This window comes from Neophocaena asiaeorientalis, unplaced genomic scaffold, assembly GCF_003031525.2.
Source record: "Neophocaena asiaeorientalis asiaeorientalis breed wild unplaced genomic scaffold, Neophocaena_asiaeorientalis_V1.1 scaffold86, whole genome shotgun sequence".
NCBI lineage: Eukaryota > Metazoa > Chordata > Mammalia > Artiodactyla > Phocoenidae > Neophocaena > Neophocaena asiaeorientalis.
In genome coordinates this window covers 8825736-8840481 of record NW_020175039.1, presented here as the reverse complement: position 1 = coordinate 8840481, position 14746 = coordinate 8825736, and the positions used below count along the sequence as shown (strand labels likewise).

Genomic DNA, 14746 nt, shown 5'->3' with positions numbered 1-14746 from the left:
CTACTGAAGAGTAATTTAAGCATTCTGCACTTACTTACAATAAAATTCAGAGAATCAAGGGGAAAAATGTTAGATGTGGACATGTTTCATTTATTCCTGTTTAGAAAATTTTGAGAGAATTCTGAATATTTTTATGAACTTTCATTGTATGTGGAGTTTCATTAAAAGAAGATTATCAGTGTCTTATTTTCACATCTTAATTTAAGACTAGCATAAAATGGTCATTAGCACTCCATATTATAAAGTTCTTGGTTTTAATGTATAATATTTGGGATAGAGGGATTATATTATTTCATAAAAAATCAAATTTGTAAATTGGGTTTGACCTTAGAAGAAACATTTTAAAGATTATCCATTATTCTAACTTCTGAGAGTTATAAGGCTCTGATAGTTTAATTATTAAACTTACATTGTATCCTGAGTAATCTCACTTAAATAAAATATCCCAGAGAAAACAGTCAATCTTCATTCACGATAGAGCAAAGTCAAATTTCATCTACAAAGATGTCTCCACATTAACCAAAATGCAGTATTTTTGGTTCAACATTAACATAATTTCAATCCTGCACATTTAAATAGCAAACAGACATATTACTTAGAATTAGACATTGTATGTGAATCTTTGTGCAAGGAATTCATGCCAAAGGTGAGCCAACATTTCAGTCAGTATTTCCTAGTCCATGTGGGCTATGAATTTGCTCTTTGATTCATTTTTGAGTCACTTTGTGTATACGACAATGGAAACAATACACTTCTTTCTATTGTTTATGAGATCTTGATCATGTTAAAATATTTGCACTCACCTGAGAGAACTGGTTTGTTAGTTCTCGGAGAGAAGACTCTAAAAGGGTCATGTTGGACAGGCAAAATATGTTAAAAACATTTTTCCCTAGAGTGGTCCAAGAGAAGGCATAATCGGTAGTATATCTTGGATAGCTCTCACACAGTTCTCTTCGTATATCTTCTGAAGTCGAATTTTGCTGTAAAAGCAATGTGTGTGAGAAGAGTGGTATAATAATGTTAGTAAATATAGATATTAACATGTCCTAGTCATCAAGGAAACTGACCTGTCTACATAATAGCCATTTTAAGGTCCTGCATTACAGCAACTATTAAATTAACACTAAAATACATTGGGTTTACTCATGAAAAGTCACTGAGAGAATGTGTGAATGTGGTAACTCTTGTCATCTTTATGATTTAAAAGATTTGCATATGATTTTTTAAACTGAACACATTTCCTGTCTCCGACTAGACAACCTAAATGTACTAGATCTTGTCTCACAAAAATCTTCAGGCTTAAAAATCTTAAGCTTTTCCTGGACATTTAACAGCAGAGACTTAGGTGTCCTAATAATTTGTGACACTTCATGGGAAATTGGCCAGGATCTTTGGAAGAATTCCAAAATGGAAGAGCTTCAGAGTCTAGTCTCAAGACCAACAGTGTTTGTTTAGAGAAGTGGAAAAACATGGATTATGTTTCATTTGCAAAGCAATTACTTCATTTAAGAATTATGCATATAAAGAAAAAAGAAAACACATATATGAAAATACATACAAGCATATAATTATCAAAGGCAATAATTGGAAAGCATTTTCATAATGGAAGTCCCCCATATGTTTCACAGTACAGACCAGTTAACAGATGCAGCACTATTTTCATCTATAATATTGATCACATTCACCATTAAGTTGTTTAGATATGTATAGAGCCAATTACAGTTAGTTGCAATATTTAATGCATCCTTCCTAGTAATTAATTATTATAACCTGTGAGGTGAGGGCTAGCTAACTTCAACCTCCCTTTATATCACAAAATCTACACTCTACCTTCCAGTGATTCAACTTCTAAATGTAATGAAACAAGACAGGCTCCACTTATTCCAGGAGATACTCTAAGTGCCAGGTCTTCTAGTCATTCATCCACATCTCTTTCTTAACATTACATATAAGCTCACCCCAGAATGATTTCTCTACTTATTCTTGCAAGGGTTGCAGAGAGCAGTAAACAGAAAGAAAAAGGAATCAGAGCGATTGCTGACAGAGGCATCAATATGTGATCCTGATTTTTACATCCCTTTTCTGCTCCAACTACCCTGAAAATATGTATCTATACATAGAAAATTCATTTTTGACTTATCTCCATCGGATACGTGGCTCTGTGATGCCTCACAAAATTCTGAAATTTTATTCCATATGAGAAAGAGAACCTGGGAGTTTCAATACAATAACGTGGTATTTTTGAGAATAGCACTGCTATTCTAGCTATTAAAGAATTTAACTTATACAGTGCAAGGCTGTTTGCTTCTAGGAACCAACACAGAAGAAATAGAATGGAATAAAATAACTTTCCCTAGTTTGCACCCTAGCACGATTTGTGGAGGCTTTATACTGGAATTACGTGGGCACATGGTGGGGCTTCCTCAGCTACACAGGGTGCTTTAGGTACCTCAACTATTATATAAACTAGACTTTCAAAATCTAGACTGGACTGACCCTGGAAGTCTTATATTTCAACCAACACTGGCTGAACTGCCTTGATAGGTATGGTGCCTTTTCCTGACATACATTTTTGTGTTGTTCTTTGGCTTACTGACATAAATAAGTTTATCAAGATGCCTCAGTTATACAGAATGTTAATTCAAGGGGAACTAATAGACACATATTAAGCAGCAGCGGTTATGGTCACAGGAATATATGAATAAAGACCAGAGTTATGTCCCTATGTTTCAGATGGAAGAAACGTCTACTACATAAGACATGGATATATTATTAAAAATTCTTATGTGTGTGTGTGATAGATAGTTAGAGAAAGAGAGAGAGAGTAGTAGTCTCTCCATGGCAAAATATTAAAAATGATCTCTTAATTTCTGAAGAGCACGTAAAGCAGGATTTAAATGTCCATCGGCCAGCCAAATAACTTAAATGTATGAATCTGGTTGGATAAAAGACAATAAGGAAAAGTGGGGATTGCAGCTGACAGAAGAGTACCTCTTCTGCCTAAAGGCATTCAAATTCAATCTCTCAAAAGCCTTGTATATGTGCACACATACACATATAGCTCATAGGTTGCCAGTTTACACCTCCGATAGAAATGATGTTTATCATCTTGCAATCTGGAATCTTAAAGTGGAAGACTGGTAAACAGACGGAAATCCATAGGTAAGGGCTTTAAACCACGCTAAGGAAAGGGATTTTATTACTTTGGGGAGATACTTTTTATAGCTCTAAGTTTTCCAAAAGCATTATTAGTATAGATGAGGCAGCAAGTCTGATGGGTGTTAAAGTTTCATCTGCTTTCATACAGCATTTTTTCTTTCCTGCTTCAGGAAATTAAAAGATCACATGTAATGCCACCCTAGTTTTTACTAAATGAAAATCTTAAGTTCAATTAAGGGACTTAACAGGGAAGTAAATAAATATCCAAGACCTTAAGGAATTTAGAATGCCTCAAAATTAAGCTTTTTATGAAAGAGCTCTCAAGAAAAGAATCTCCTGGAGATATTACTCCAAATGGGAATACGCTTCCTATTTGGAAGATTCCTCTATTAATCTAAGAGGCATTTGTTTACCTGCTTTTTATTATGAGTCCATACAAAACTGAGTGAAATTACCTTTTCCAAACTAAGGATCCAGGCAAGCACGTGACTACCATTGAAAGTATCTGTTCCATTACTTTCCAAATCAGAACGTGGACTAGGAAATACTGTGGCTGTTGTAAAAGAAAGAAGAGATTAGCATACTACACACACACACACAGGCAGGTTCACATAAGAATCCATAAATATCACTTATGCTCTCATATACTCCACAGCAAGAATATGCTCAAATATGCATCTTCCATGAAAGTTTCATATTGGCAAAACGGCAAAGTCCGTCAGTTTTTCCTTTCACATAAAACTGTGATGGTTTTGGTCTGCTTTGGGGTTTTTTCCAATCATTTTTGGATGTCATTTGCTTTCATTCCAGTTTATATCGTTAAACTTTATCACCAATATTATTGCCTAATAAACTGAATCATTTCTGTTCAGGCCTAGAGGAGTTGAGGTGCCTCTACTAGCTCCACAGATCCATCATATCCAGCATCTGTTCAAAGGATCTGCCAATGCACATCTGGTGATAGTGTTTTTTTTTTTTAATTATTCAATTGGGAGGCTAAAATCTGCTTAGGATCATAAATTCTCTCCTCCCCAAAGTGGTTTTCGAATGGTGTTTCAGATCAAATAAATGGGAGGAAGCAATTAGTCCAGACTACTGTATATGCTAATTAAGTAATTCCCAAAGTGGCCTCATCCAGTACTATTTATAACGTGGCAGAATGTTCCTGGTTAGGAGCATTAGCTGGAAGAGTATGTTCAGATCTATAGCATGGATGTTCATTAAGCCAGTGTGTTCACTTTTATAAATTGTGTACAGAAACACTTTATTATCCTCACAACAAAGGATCTTAATATTCAAAGATACAGTGACCTAACATCAGTGGGGCCTAGGCTTTGTTAAAATGCTCACTGGGCTGAAGAATTCACCAACTGATTCCTCTAGACCAAAGCAATACATTTGTGAGATGACTGGCCAGGCTAAGAAACGTAATCTGTGGCTACTGAGCAAAGCAAAGCTTACTGGACCACAACAGTATGATCTTATTTCTACTGTGCTGTAACCTACTCAGCCAAACACCCAGAGATCATTCACAACAGCACGTTAACTCCTCAAAACCACTCACCGCTATAGTCCTACTACAATAACAAAGGACTTCTTTTCATTTGGTCCATCAACTTGTATTGGAATGTTGATATCATAGAATCTTAAATATCACATGGCATTTTTAAAGGTACTCCTTTTTTTCCCCAGATCACCAATCATATTCTGACATACAGGAATCTTTGTTTTGTTCACTAATGTATCTTCAGTACCTAAGACAGGGCCTACATGACAGCAGGCACCCAATAAGTATTTGCCAATGAATACAAAACAGTCCTGCTGTTTTGAGAGTTTACTCTCAATTTGTGGCTTCCAACGAGTGTCTCTCAAGACCATCTGCAGCAAAAGCACCTGGACATAAGGTTCAGGGAGCTCAGCCTGGGGGTATTCTGCACATTACTGTCTCAGGGCCACTGGCCTAGCTGTGAATGAAAGAAGTACACAAGCACGATGAATGACTGTGATGCTGAGTGGTAGAGTGGGAGGAAGAAAACTACAGCTAGAAGAGTCCCATCTTGGCAGCTGCTCTAGTACCAGGTCAGCTGGATGATGGGACAGGGAGGGTGCTTAACCTTGTTGGGCCTCATACTCCTCATCTGTAAAAATAAAGTTTGGACAAATCTCGGAGATTCTATCCAACATTTTTTATCGATGGGCATTCTAACCATCCCAGTGTTATCGAATTGCAGGCAACTGAAGAGTCCCTAGTCAATTCTGGGAAAGCGTGTAATTCTCAACATTATAATAGTACCATTTAGGGTTTTGCTCCTAGAGAGTATTTCAGTAAGAACTTAATTTCCAATTATTCTCAAGACCTTTGCATAACTGCACCACCACACTCGGGCAACCATAAGGAATATTTAGATCTCTTAGGGATATTCTAGGCATTCCATCTTTGTTTGAAAAGTTAAAAGTATAACTTTTAAAGATTAGGCCTTTACTGGTTGTTCCAAAAGGCCTGTTCTAACCTGGGCAGAAGAGGATAGCTTACCCAGTGATGTGTGCCTTTTTTCTGGAACTTCAGTGCTCTGGAGTGATAAATTGCTGTCCCTCTTCAGGTTGGATGACTTTCTCAGAATTTCACTAGAGAAGAAAAAGCGAGAACTCTATAACTTCACTCACATTAATTTCAGTTAGTTACAGCAATGTATTATGTGGTAGATTCCAGGGCTGTCCTAGGACTTTCAAATTTTTAATCTACTTTCTAGGATTTTAATGACAAAACTCACCTAACCATATACCAATGAATATATAAAGGCTCCTACAAGGTAAATTTTTACTCAGAGAAAATGGCCTAGATAAGGTTTAAAATACTTATTTTTTACTTCACTCTTATAGAAAGAAAAAAGGACTTTAGAGCTAAATACTGAAAATATTTATGATATATATCTTTTCTTTTAAAAAGATGGCGGATCCCAAATAGATGGTCGTCAAAGGGTGCTTCAGAGACTGAAATCAAGGTCTGCTTATTTGTCAACCACGAAAGAAAGAGAAGTCTTCTATGTTAAATTATAGATGGCATTTTGAAGACTGTCAAAGATGAATACTTGCAAGACCGATTCAAAGAAGAAGAAGAAGAAGACACATTTATTGAATATCTAGTCTGTGCTAAGCACTGTGGTTGGTGTCATTACAGGTGGCACCAGGTATTAAAGAAATAATGATGTACTCAGGGTTTTAATTGTACTGAGTGTATCAAGGCTGTAATGATAGCATGTGGTGCCAGGAATCTCTGCACAACATGATCACACCAGCTTCTGGAAGAAAATATTATTGGACCACTCCACAATTCAGTAACCCTCTTTTTAAAAAATTGCTTCCTGTTTAGTTTATTATTATTAAAATGGAAATAATCATATTTTCTTGAAAACTTGATATTCCTAAAGTAAGTGTCTAAAATAAATATATCTATTTCAAGAGTGAAATAAGTCCAGACATCTGGAATGAATAATCTGAATTTTCTCTGATTGTTTATAAAAAGCTTACTTACGGTACATAAAAATGGATATAAAAAGATAACAGTGGAAAAGCAAGAAGTTCTGCTTGCCACTGTGGTTTGATTTGACTTCCCTTTTTAGAAACAAGATCTGAGTCCTGGTTCCAGGATACTTTATGATTTATAATTGGGGAAAAAAAATCTGTTTTTTTCCCAGCGTGTCCTTTTAATAAAAATGATAAGAAGGGGTGATATTTGTTTTCATTCCCTAGTGTTCTTCCAATATTCTCTATAAAATGTACTGGTTGCTCTAAAAGTTCTGCATTCTTAATGTATATTTGAATTATTCATGACCATGACTGTATTCCCCTAAATCTTCTTACATTCCTTATGCTGGCTATTTGGATGGGAAAACTGTTCAGATAAAAATAAGAAATGACCTGAACCTTTTTCCTGCTCTCAAACAGAAGTTTTAGAAAGTTTGAGAAAGTCAAGTTCACTTTCTTTTTCTTGACATTTTTTTAGTTCAGCTTGAAATACTGTAAGAAACACTACTGAATATCAACACATTTTGAAATAAAGGGAAAAACTGCCTTCATAAAATTTTTAAGGAATAGGGACAGCAACAAAAACCAAAGGGAGAGTGACAAACATCAAAAAGAAGAAAGAAGGAGCAAGAGAAAACAGAGACTTGAAAAATAAATGGGAGTGGGGGAGGAACAAAAAAGAGGTGATGGGAAATTAAGAAAGTGTGAGCTTGGAGAAGCAAAAGCTGCATCAACTCTACAGGGGACACCTTGACCATTTTCCCACGTTCAGATAAGAGCCCAAAAATTATTCCTTCAAATATTCTTTCAATGCCAAAGACAAGTTCATCCCCTTCCCAGCAAGCTGCTGGCTCAACAGGTTTGAACTTGCTCAACAGAAAATGGCTCTTCCAGACAAGGAAGTCTGGAGGCCTCTTTTCTAACAGGACCCGTCCTTGACCAGGAAGTGCCCACAATTACACGGTTGCCTACAAGTCCCACGTTACAGGAGTGGGGAGGCGGTTCATCTCCTTTTAGGGGGTCCCGGCACGGCCTTTTGTCAGGGAGAGAGCATGGGATCTCACACGTACTTTGCTGGTCATCTTCCTGCAAATTTTCCCCAGTGTTGCTTTGCATTTACAATGTGTAGTGTCATGGCATGTGTCCTCTGCCACTGCTCAACGTAACTATTGTCTGTCAACTCTTAAAACGGAAACCACAAAATAAATGTGCAACATCAAGCATTGTGGGTAAAAAGATGAATTAAGGCTCTAAGTTGAAATACAGCTTACCTCCCCCAAGCAAAGGTAATTAGTTCTTTTTGACTCCCTGTTAAATTACTAAAGGAGGACAGGAAGGTATCCAGTCTTACTGAATTAAGTGTAGTCTCTGAGCTTTCTAATTAGCTTGACCATACTTATAGACAGAGAACTCTATGCTTCTTAGAGTAATGAATGAGAACCAGTATCTTTTCCATCATTTTACACAATTTAAGCATTTTGTACATACTTACTTTATATAAATTTTAAGTGTATTATGTTTGTCTGTGTACCTATTCCTACCACTTTTCCATTTTAGGCCGTGACATCTTTGGAAGTAGGCACCATGACGATGCTCTTTTTATTCAGAACACCTAGCACGGCACTGAACCATAAGATAGGACGGCTGATTAAATAAAAAGAGACAGTGTTGCTGGGATGTAGAAGAAAGAACTTTGGAGCTGTTAGATATCTTTTGAATCCCAGCTCTGCCTCTTCCTAAAAAATTTCAGCCTCATCTGAAAATTAGGAATGATACACCTATCTTGCAAGGCTGTTGTGAGTACTAGGTGAGATGTCCTTAACAAGTGCCTCTCTGGGCCCTGTCATCATAGACACTCACCAATATTAACTGTCAAAGTGCCCACAAAGAAAATGGTACAAAGACACAGCCTTCACCATTGATATGGAGCTGAAGCCCCACACTTATGTATCTGTACTCCCCACATAATCTTACAATACTAGAACCTTCAAGATCTCTGGACACCAAATGGATGCACCCTTATCATTCATAATCTGGAACCAGTGAGCACTGGCTGGTGAGGTGGGAAGAGGGAAAGTACCCAGAATTCTGTAACCCTTTCTTCGTTTTATTATTTAATTTCTTTCTCAGTTTACTCATAAGAGGAATTTTCCATTTGAAGTAATGATCAATTTTCTCCTCAGACTGTAAAATGCTTGAGAAAAGTCTATTTACAGTGTACTGTGTTGGCAGATGGTAGGATGTTTAGCACATGGCAAGCACTGAATAATAGATAATAAAGAATATCACCTGGAAGAACTGACAGCTAAGGAAGCGTCTTTTTTTTTTTTTTTTAAATAGCCTGCCCTGCCTCCACTGTTGCACACCTGGTTCTGCAAAGGTCCTTGGAAGAGGAAACACCAGAGATGGCGCCACAGACACAAACATATAATCAATCTTACACTTTATCCACCATATTCATCCATAAACTCACTAACATTTATTAAATTCCCACGATATGTAATATAATGGGCAAGTCAAATAAAAAAAACAGGGATTATAATACGTTAATGGTAATAGCTAAGTAAGGACATGCCTAGGGAATGATGACAACACATGACTGGGGATGCTAAGTTAGAGTGGTCATTTGTGTTTCTTATAGAGCGAGATCCTAGAATCATAACCTAATTCATGCCTCTTGCTACTTTAAAATCTTTTTCTTCATACTTTCACTAGACTCGTGGTTTTCAACTGGGGGCAATTTTGTGCTCCCTCCCCTGCTCCCAGGGGATATTTGACAATATCTGGAGAAATATTTAGTTGTCACAACTGGACGGGAGTGATGCTACTGGTATCTAGTGGGTAGAGGCCAGGGATGCTACTAAACATTCTACAGTGCACAGCACAACAAAGAATGATCTGATCCCAAGTAGCAATAATGCTGAGATTGAGAAACCCTGCACTAGGCTGTGACAGAGAAGTGGATTTATTCAGTGATGACTCCTCCCTAATCCCACTCTCTAGGACCAACTCAGGAGATTTAAAAATCCTATTCAGGAACTCTGAATAGCTCTAAGAAAGTCTCAGAGAATCTCTCTCATACTAGATATCTCTGGGAGGTATATTAAGGCATTATACAAAATTTGGATGCCCCTGAATCCAGCATGTAGGCTCACCTGAGTCCAGAGAATTCAACCTTCTGGGTGAGGCAAGAAAGCCTGAGTCAAATCTCCAAGTGGCCCATGGTATCACTTTCCTGCCTGTTACTGGACCCAGCCACATGTACAGTACCACGGAGATGGCTAAGGGCCTGCCTCTAACAATGCTGAAGAGGTAGAGTCTGCTTCTATGGTATTTATAGTGCTCTACTTTGAAAAGGAATTTAATAAGGGAAACATCTTGGATTCAAAATGTTAAATTTAAGACACCAGGAGGGAAACTAGGCTCAGAGTAGTTTTACTTCTTCTCAGACATGTCTACCAACAGTTACATTGGGGAAATGTCACATTTATAGATATCATTGCAACGGTAGGATTTATGCACTTTTATTGAATGTCTCTATATTTCCTGTGAGTGGGAAAGACTACCTGTGTGGGCGGCATCCATGTGTGCCATGGTAATTCTGTCTTTAAAAGGAACTGCTTCCAGGAAAGACACATATGGCAAATCCTAAAAAGAAAATTCTGACATTCTTTTTTTGTCTTTAAGGATTAGTTAAACTTTTTATATTTTTTTCCCTTTTTCCCCAGAATTACAATTATACGGGTATGTAGTGACACCTGGAAAGAAGGCATGAAATCTGCTCCAGGCCCATTTCTGATTCCAGCTTCAGATGGCATTCATTACCGACTTTTAAGTACAAATAAGAATGTTGTAATGGCACTGAGGCCTCCTCAGTGATTTGATATGGTTGTCCTTCCTGACTCCCCCAAGAAGAAGTCATTTTAAGTTTTTTCATTATTTTCTTCAATTTCATTCTGATGTTCATTCTTTCAGGGTCATCTATGCTTCAGATACAACCCCTGCCTGCCCATGTTCAACATACACCTCTCTTCTAGGTAGCTCACTTACCAATCAACAATCTATATCATTAAGGTGTTAAGATTTAGAAATGCCTTCGTATGTTGCTCTGTCCTAGGATTTTTTATATTCTTTGGAGGGACTTTGGAGATATAATGTATATCTGAGCTAATACATTTCTAAAGGCACCACGATGGGCAGATGAAGAAATGCCTTGGGGGCAGAGGTGTAACAGAAGCACGCAGAATATAGAGGAGGAGATAACATCACAGTAGCTTTCAGATGACCCTGTACATATTATGTTCTACCTAGCCCCGACACAGGCAGATTAACATGGCAACACTACAAGGGAATTTGTCATTTTGCCATCACAGTCAGCAGCAAAGCTACCTGCCTATTCCTCTAAACTGACTCTACAAGGGCCGCCATTGATTCCTTTCCTTTATTAAGTTCTGAGATTCTTTTTTTATGGCCTATCTCAAATACACCTTCCTCTAGTCTGGTAACCACCACCCTATCTGTCCTTAATAATCTTACTCACACAGGTCTCTGGAGAACTCTTCTGACATCTCCCCACCCAAACCTCTCTCCCCTCCAATAATATATCCAACAGTCAGATGCATATTCCTAATTCCTTCAGGTCAGTTTCTAAACACATCCATATTTTTCAGTATTAAACAAAAGTCTTGGCACTTTTAAAATTTCCCTGAATAGAATCTGATTAGCTATGTTTCAAGTTCTGTAGGAGCCATTCAATAGGAGCAGAGGTATGAATTTGGAAAACACAGGTCATGGATGAGTGTCGACATGACAGAGATAGGGAGTAAATCCAAAGAGGCAATACCCCACAGGAGCTGCAGGAATGTTGAACTGCTTCTCCAAATAATGACCTTGTGAGCTCTGCAAGATGATCTTTGCCATTTGCCAGCTGTGTGAGCAATGGCACAGCCAGGGGTTCCCACTGTTCTGATGTATTCTTAGAGGCAGGGCAGGGAGGAAGGACCACAAGGGTATGTCCCATGATGTTGGATCATCCCTTGTGCATTAAGGGCCAAAAAATCATAAATGTAATCATTTCTTCGTTCAGACAGCTAGTCACAGTTGATGCTGAGTATAGTGTTGAATTTTTTTTAAAGCACCTCATCCTGAAGCTAATGCTTAAGAAAAATATGAATTTAATAACAGAAGGTTGGTGCCAATGCAAAAACGCATGAAAAAACTTGGCGACTGGCCAGCAAGTAGTGACTGAGTGTGATCATGTCTTTCAAAATAAACATGCTGGGCTTTTTTTTTTTTTTTTTTTTTTGCGGCACGCGGGCCTCTGACTGTTGTGGCCTCTCCCATTGCGAAGCACAGGCTCAGGGGCCATGGCTCACGGGCCCAGCCGCTCCGCGGCATATGGGATCCTCCCGGACCGGGGCACGAACCCGTGTCCCCTGCATCGGCAGGCGGACTCTCAACCATTGCCCCACCAGGGAAGCCCCAGGTGGGCCTCTTTTGATGAAGCCAAAGACGGCATTTTTTTTTTTTCCCTGACTGTTTTGTTTCTTAATGAGGCTATGCTGGTGAATCTTTCTTCACCAAAGGGAAGTAATTTAGTGCAATGGCTTACTTAGTATGGAACGGCTTACCTAGTAACCATGCCCCAGTTTCATTGCATGGCTATATAAAGCATAAAAGTTAATAGCATGGTGGGAAATATCATTAATGCAATTTTATTATTGTACATAATTTTCCAAATTAAGTTCCAATTATTTGGTAGTTTAGAGAAAATACTGAATATACAGCAATATAGAGCTTGAGCTCAATAAAATACCTGGAGATTGGAATAAAACTGAAAACAAAGAGATATGATCAGCTATCTGGAGAATAACTGACAGAGGGTAAAATAAACCTGGACTTTAATCCTGGTTCCAAGACAAACTCAATGGCTCATCTCAGGGGACTCCATGAATTTGGTTCTCTATTATATTACATAGAAAAATACTTCTTTGGGCAGAGGTATATTTATGGACTTCTTAGATTTTGTTAACTATTTCCCTCTTTGTTACTTAGTTCTTCACAGAATTAAAAAAAAAAAAAAGATACAAAGATGAGAGCCCCAGCTGGAGCTGTAATCCAATTTGTAAATAATGGACACTAATTTTCCCCATATCTTCTCTATCACTTGGCTCACGAAATGTCCATCTCAAGTACAACTTTTCCATGAAGATTTACCTGATTATGTCAGCTGAAAGCTCTCTTTCTACTTTAAGTGTGGAGGTGTCTTGCTTCAGCATCCTTCTGGCACTCTTCATTGCATTATCTCCTACTATCGTTGATTTAATATTTACCTTACCCTGCTAGAACACAGGCATAAATCTTGCCTAATTCATCACTCACATAAGGACACAGAGACCATCTATGAAGTGGTCGAATGAACAAAATATTCATTCACTTTACCTCTACACTGATTACACAAGGGGGCATAGGCTCTACTCAGCTTTGGGTCTCCTTGCAGAGATACACAACTCAACTAGTTGCTAGCTGAGGTAATGCTTGTATATGCCTAGAATATATTAGTCTCATAGAAAATATGTCATGTCATTTCCCTGCCTAAAAATTTCCAGTGGCTTCTCATTATACTAAAAACAAAAGACAAATCCTTTCCCTTTGCTTACCTGTTTGATTCTTCAGGCTCTTTCTCTCATGGTTTTTATTGTTTCACCATATCCCCTACCGCCTTCATTATCCCTCACTACGTTCTAGTCATATTAGCCGGCTTTCCGTTCCTCTAAATGATCAGGTTTGTCCCCACTTCAGGATCACTGACTGTTTCTCTGCCTGGAATTTTATCTTCTAGATGTTCACATGCTGGTGCTGGTTTTCCCATGTCCTTGTTGGTCTCTACCCAAATGTCACCTTCTAGCAGAGGCCCTTCTTTTGCTACCCTATTAAATTCCCACCTTTCAGTTTCTACCTCTTAACCTGCTCTATTTTCTTGCTAGTACATTTATTATTATCAGTAATTATGCTATTTATTTATTTTATTGCTTTTTTGCTTACTTTTCCATTAGAATGCAAGTAACAAAATGGGAGAGAATTTGTTTGGTTCACAAAACCAATGTGAATTAGCAACCCAAAAATTAGGTGTCTCCAGTCATTTCCCAGGACAATTCTTGACATGTTGATATTTTATGCTAAGCAGCTTATAGTTAGTAACTCTCTTAAAGTATCTCCCATATTATCTGATGATCAAAATCACGAAGATAATATTAAAGGAGAAATGGTGCTACATGTCAAGGAATTTAAATTAAAATTTTGGAACCAAATATCTCTGATTATAGATAAATATCATCTTTTCTTGAGAGACACTTAAAAAAATCTCTACCAGGATAATCTCATGGTCAATTCAGATTACAATGTTTTTCTCAGTTCTACAGACAGTTGGGCTCTTGGGTGTCTCTTTAGGTTTAAAATCTCAGGATGGAAAACTGAGGTTGTAAGTGGTCTAGATTCCCTATCTTTATTCTTCAGTTTCTTCTCACACCATACACATTAACTTCATTTAAAGATTGCTGTTTAGTTAAGAATACTTTCAACTTTATTACTTTGATTTCTAGACCCTTAATTTCCTTATTTGCATTTCCTGGCTTCTGTTATATCTAGAAGTTCCACATAGAGCTAGATGAATATGTTATTCTTCCAGGAGATAACATCCCTGACATCGCCCTGTATCTTATGCTTGTGATCGAGTCTTAGGGCAATGTCACTGACAATTTGAGGTAGGATAGAGAATCTCTGAGGGAAGTTAAGAAGGACTGCCTTGCCAACCCAGGGTTTTTTTTTTTTTTTTTTTTTTTTTTTTTTTTTGGGGTATATTTGTTTTACACTGCTGTGTCCGTTTGTTTTTATCTTCATTAATGTAGGAGGTGGATTGAAAAAGATATTGCTGTGATTTACGTCAAAGAGTGTTCTGCCTATGTTTTCCTCCAAGAGTTTTATAGTATCTGGTCTTACATTTAGGTCTCTAATCCATTTTGAGTTTATTTTTGTGTATAGTGTGAGGGAGTGTTGTAATTTC

The 14746-nt window shown here is 37.6% G+C and overlaps 1 protein-coding gene across 1 annotated transcript in view; it reads right to left on the bottom strand.

The window, feature by feature from the left end:
• ABCA12 (ATP binding cassette subfamily A member 12) overlaps positions 1–14746 on the bottom strand; it is a 180496-nt gene that overhangs the window by 103549 nt on the left and 62201 nt on the right. Inside the window, exons 4-7 of the mRNA XM_024763225.1 lie at positions 5693–5784; positions 3615–3712; positions 2473–2481; positions 804–980 (exon numbers count right to left, since the gene is read on the bottom strand). Coding sequence (XP_024618993.1) covers positions 804–980; positions 2473–2481; positions 3615–3712; positions 5693–5784 — 376 coding nt within the window. The remainder of the gene's footprint in view (positions 1–803; positions 981–2472; positions 2482–3614; positions 3713–5692; positions 5785–14746) is intronic.